Here is a 5,734-nt window from a genome sequence, read left to right on the forward strand (position 1 = left end):
TTATTTATTGGAGCTCCTAAACCAGTTATAGGATAACTAAACCAGAAGTCTCAACAAATTTAGGGTGCCTTATTTTTTAAATTAGGAAGAAGCAGCTTATCTATAATTGAGAGGCACCTTATTTTTTCTAAGCCCCCCAACAGAACTGGTAGTTGATTCTTTAGGATATACTACCCACCTAGTGTTGATGAAAGCAAATTGTAAGTTAAAATTGCCTAAAAAAAGTTCGAAGTAAAAAAACACTTTTTCAGATCCTGAAAAACTTTTCTCGGTTATTAAAAGAAAACTACTAGAATGCCCGTGGGTTGCTACAGGCTAAAATACATATAAATAAATTAAAAGAAAAAATAAGGTCGTCTTCAAGGTAACTCACTTCTCTCTCATAGAGTCGAGCATGTATGGGCATCAAATGGGCGCCAAGCGAACGTCTCCAAAATTTAACAACCTAGACAGTTCGGGCTCCCTCAAATTAGCCCATATGTAGGAGAGAAATGTGGTTGTCCGGCCTATTTGACATGCTATCACCAACATGCGGTCCCAACACAAAAACCCCACCCCACGACGCACTCTTCCATTTTCCTGTCATACCCTACCCTTCTCGCTCGGTTTTCCATCATAGCGGGACATTTCTCGCTAGAGCCCTTTTCACTTAAACCAGATGATGCCCACCGCACCTTCGACATGGCGCCCTATCTCCTTCATACTATACTTCCCCATGGACCATCAAGGAGGAATCCCCCGCCAAGAGTCTTCGATACCCTTCCCAAGTGTTCGTGTTGAAGGGCTTGACATAATCCATCCATCGATGACTCATCCCTTGGTCTAATTACCTTCTGACGTTGAAGGGCCTGATGATGCCGGGAGCGCTGGCTCCACGGAGGACGCAGCTACTGACGGACTTGGAGGTGCACCAAGCCGCCTTAGGCGACCCCGGGTGCTTGATCTCCTCCGCTTTTCAGTTGCCCTCCGCTGCTTCTATAGGGGATGGGCGTCCTCTGGCCGCCGGCGGACCGCCACGCCAGCGCACCAACCCTCGCGTCGTCAGGCCTCCATCCCCTTGGGGTCTTGCCGCTTGAGGAAGAGGGTGAGAGGGGCAGGCTTGGGGAGAGAGGGGCTCTACTAGATTCGTCGCCGCCGCCAACGATGCCTCTGCCCGTTGTCACCATCCTTCTCCTCCGCCCCAACACGGCGCCACCGTTGCCCCTGCTTCTCCACCCAAGCGGTGTCGTCCCAGCCGGTCCATCCCCTCAGCGACGCGGTTGCCCCACACCCATCCTCAGTGCCCACAACACGAGTTGGCGGCTAGGGTTAGCCGTAGGGGTGCGCGCAGGGAGGGAATGGCGAGGAGGTGCTGGGTATCAATTGGGGAGACAGGGGTGAGCCGCGCTGGTGGCGGCCGACGCGTGAGCCGGATGGCGTCGCCAGAATCCGAGGGGCGGCGGCGGATCTCAGAGGCGGCGAAGGGCTCAGCGGCTAGGGGAGTCTTGACGATAGAATGAGGAAACAGATCGAGGGGAGCCTCGTGGCTGTTTTTTTACAATCGAGGCGGAGAGACGAAAGAAAAATCAAAGGATGGTGGGAGAAGGGACGAGAAAAAAACAGCGAAAAAACCAGCAAAGGTGGGAGGTGGGACGAAAAAAAATCCGGAACGGAGACTATCAACTGCTCCATTAAGAGTAGAGATATACTCCCTTCGTCCCAAAATACTTGTCTTCAAAATGGATAAAAAAGGGTGTATTTAGAACTAAAATACATGTAGATACATCCCCTTTTATTTATTTTGATGACAAGTATTTTGGACAAAAGGAGTACTTGTTTCCGTTTTTTTACTAATAAAAGACCTATGCAATCTTAAGAAAAAGTTGCACGCGCACGGCGGCTGGCGTCTACCAGCTGGCAGAAACGACTCGGTTTCAACTATATTTGCGTAAAAAATGGGGCGATATCGACGTCTGGGGACGACTGCTGGGTACCCAATCACCCCAGAGCCGATTGTAACGCCGGCTCGCCCCCCAGGCGGAGATTCTTATGCCTACTATGTGGGCCAATTGCTGGAGATGCTCTTACATGTGAAGTTCAGATCTGAAGCGTTTAGCTTCCGAAAACCCACGCCATCGGCCGAGAGAAGATCCTCTGAGAGATCCGCCCCGATCCCGCAGAACACCACGCCCTTCTTCCTCCTCAGAAAGTTCAACATCTCGCCGCTTGTTTCCGGATCTGAGCGAAGGATCTGCGGCGTCGGGTCTCACTGGGGGAGGATGAACTGGATCGGGCGCAAGATCCACCTGTACAATGTCAACATCGGCCTCTACATGCTTGATTGGTGGGAGCGCTACCTCTTCAGTATCCTTTCACCCTTCGCTTCATGTTTTGATTTACTGAACTGCTAAAGAATTCGCCTTTTGCGTTATATTGAGTGCGTTTTGGTGGTGCCGAGGTTGTTGCTTGCTGAATCTGACGGAACCCTGCAGCCGGTAGTGAGTTATGTTGCTTATGGGATTTAGGGGTCTTTCTGGTTTTGAATTACATGCCTTCTGTGTTAAAGGAATTACTATATTTCCCGTTTTGACTAGGATGGTTTAGAATTTATATTTTATTTGGTAATTCGGAGGCTGTAGAATCTAATTAGAGTTTGCAAGGGTTTTCGTTTAGTTGTTGTGTAGAACCGATTTGATTTGTCCTAGCATATTCTCTAGACTACGATATCAGGCATCTCCAGTCGCCGACCGATTTGTCTATACAAGCCAAGCCGCCTTCAGCATACCCTCCAACCTGGATAATTGACTACTACCAAGGGGCAGTGCAGGACTAAGCTTGTAGGTCACATGCCTTAGCACTTACTCTAAATCTGTCAATCTGCATCCTCAAACCAATTAGATCTTGTGCCTTGCAGAACTATGAAAAATAATCTTATACAATGATGAATATGTGAATATCAATACATAGATATATCACAAGTGAATCATCATAGGGAATCCGATGATACAAAACCTAATAACCTTCTGAACTATGACACAGCAAGCCACTGCCTGAAAATGCACGCCGTATGTAAATTGCCATCTCCCATTGTTGTTGAAATGACTCCCTATAGTTTGGTTTTCTAGCAAAGGTTACAATGCGAAAAACTTAAAATAGTAGTTATCAGTATAAGCTCAGCATATCTTTTTCACCAAACTAATCAGCTAGGCAAACAGACCTCATACCCTTCTGTCCGAATTTCTATACAAACTACTCTTGTCTTCATGAATCCAGATAACTCCACCTTCATCTTACAGTGATTTTCTTGCGACATACTCAAAACTGTTCAACTATATAATGGAGTACTTTTTTTACTCTCCTCATTCTTCCTGCAACTCTTCCGTCTTGCAATAATTTGGTATCCCCCCTTCCAAATTTCCAGTGTCAAGTTCTCTACATGCCAATGTTTTTTCTTTCCAGAAAATGCAAAAGGCTCTGTGTCTCACTGCATTGATAGAAAAGCAGTTTATGTACAGCTGTAGAGTTTCGCACCACAAACAATACCACGGCCCTACAAGCTAGGCATCATTGGAATTACCGCTGCAATGCCTAATCCTCCCGCCTTCGACCACAGCTGAGCTATGGTTCATACTCTATGTTGCCATGCATGCAAAGATATTATGATGTGTCAAGTGTATCCACTGCCTTGCCTGTAGAATATGTGTACTGTGTGTATAGTGGAACTAGGAAATGTTGTTTGTCGTGAGGGACATTTGTTTTTCTCCTTTTTGTTCTGTCAGCAACTTTGTGGAAATTGGGAAGGTTTTCAGACTGCATAAAAAAATCTAACAGATCTGGACTTTTTCTATTGTATTTGAAGTTTTCAACACTTGAATTGTTTCCAATTACTGATGGATCTCAGCAAGCCATTCAGAAAAGTTCAAAATATGTTATCACTTAACTGTTACAGATACATTGATGCTTTGCCTTCTCTGGTACATTCTACGGTATCTCATTGTGTTCTTTCAAAGGTATATTCCTTCTAGCCTTGATCTGCTTACATCATTTCATATTTAAGCATGTGCTGAAGGTTTTTCCAAGTGTCATGTTTTTATTACCCCATAAAGACATCATCTGCTACTTACTACTTAGTACTTACTACCATCCTCATTCGGATCAGCTGTTGCAAGGAACTCAGGCATGTACAATGCAAGGTGTTTAGGGAGGCTCTTGTGAAAATGAACCAGTTTTTTTCTTAAGCGTCGGTGCTTATTTGTATAGCCACTTACTTAGGCACCTCTGTCCATAAAAACAAGCACTAGTGCTTCAGCAAAATCCGGTTTATTTTTACATGCACATCTCTAAGCACCTTGCATTTTACATGGTCTCAAAGAGCTATTCAAGAATAAGATCCTTTAGGTTATGTCTTTTCCGGCAATATAAATTTTTGAACATGGGAGTAGTTAAGCCGGCAATTCAAGCATACAAAGTTACAAACTTCGATTGATTATATTGGTGTGTCCCCATTCTGAAAAAGCTCCAACACCTCTGAAACTACCTCTTATTCAGTTGTCAGTTTGACATATATATCTCATATTTGGTTTGTTTCAGTTTGAGCTGACCTGGCTTCTCTATGTGTTGTAGTAATCTGGAGACCATCCTACAAGGTGCGAACTATCTTCTACAAGGTAGTTAATCATCGAAGGCAAAAGAATATATGTTGATGGCTTTATGGAACTCCCCCTGTAATCTATGTTTTGATTAGTCTCGGCTGAGAAACTAGAAAGGAACGACTTATGTGTTGTTGTGTTTGTAGCCGTCTTTTACTGTATGAACTTGGCTATACACTGTCCATATGTATAGCCCTCTGTATTTTGGAATTTAGCTATTTTTTTACCTTATGTACTGTGGACATTAAATTAATTTTCGCTGAATCGTTTTTATTACTAGTTATGTGTGATTTCATATTGGTACCTCTGCCTTTGTTGTCATCTGTGGACAAACTGTGAGAGATCTGATGTCTTTCTTGACTGGTGTATCAGTCGCAATGCGTGTAACACACAAATTTGGTGTTCAGTTTGATTGATGGGCTTTTCTGAATCAAAAGATGACTTTGAAGTCAAAATCGACGAGCGGTTTTGGTCAGAGGTCCAACCATCGATCAACTTAAACCCGGTGGTTTCAACGTCGTTCCCCTTCTCCAGAGGAATCCTTTGTATCGAAGCAGCAGTAATCCTAAGCCTTTTCTACACACACACCCACACACACAACGTTGGTCCAGGCTTATACGTCAGTTTGTTCTGGAGCGTCAACCTTCGCCGCTCACGCCGAAGGCTCGGCTGTCACACAATCCCACCTGTCGGGGCACCGCTTGAAATGCTGACCTGAGCCTCGTGAGCTGCACCCCGTCGTCCCCAGTTTCAGCGCCTATCGCTTCTAGCACGCCGTGTGCGTGACCGTGTTAGTGTTCGTTGTGTGGTGATTTCTGGTATCTCTCGCAGTGCTCCGGAGTTGTAGGCAACGAGAGGCAGCGAGAGGGCCGCTCGCTCGCCCCGTTCAGCTATGTTTTACCTCGTGATATCGATCCCGGCGATCCTCCTGTTGCTCGTCCTGGCGCTGGGGTGCTACATGCTCGGCCGGAACCGAGGCGGCCGCGCCGCAGCCGTTCGCGCCACCGGCGCCGCCCAAGTAGCAGCAACGTGGGAATCTTCGTCAGTAACACTATATGCCGGTTCCTTCCCCTGTTTTTGCTTCCATCACTAGTACTGTTTTTTCT

General features: G+C 45.8%; 1 protein-coding gene across 1 annotated transcript; it reads left to right on the forward strand.

Annotated features, from left to right (window-relative positions):
* The first annotated feature begins 2,031 nt into the window (after positions 1–2,031).
* LOC119341746 lies at positions 2,032–4,904 on the forward strand. The gene is made up of 3 exons (XM_037613601.1): positions 2,032–2,343; positions 3,929–3,989; positions 4,603–4,904. The coding sequence occupies exons 1-3, from the start codon at positions 2,058–2,060 to the stop codon at positions 4,652–4,654; spliced, it is 399 nt and encodes a 132-aa protein (XP_037469498.1). The 5' UTR covers positions 2,032–2,057; the 3' UTR covers positions 4,655–4,904.
* Positions 4,905–5,734: the final 830 nt, after the last annotated feature.

This window comes from Triticum dicoccoides, chromosome 7B (genome assembly GCF_002162155.2).
Source record: "Triticum dicoccoides isolate Atlit2015 ecotype Zavitan chromosome 7B, WEW_v2.0, whole genome shotgun sequence".
Classification (NCBI taxonomy): domain Eukaryota; kingdom Viridiplantae; phylum Streptophyta; class Magnoliopsida; order Poales; family Poaceae; genus Triticum; species Triticum dicoccoides.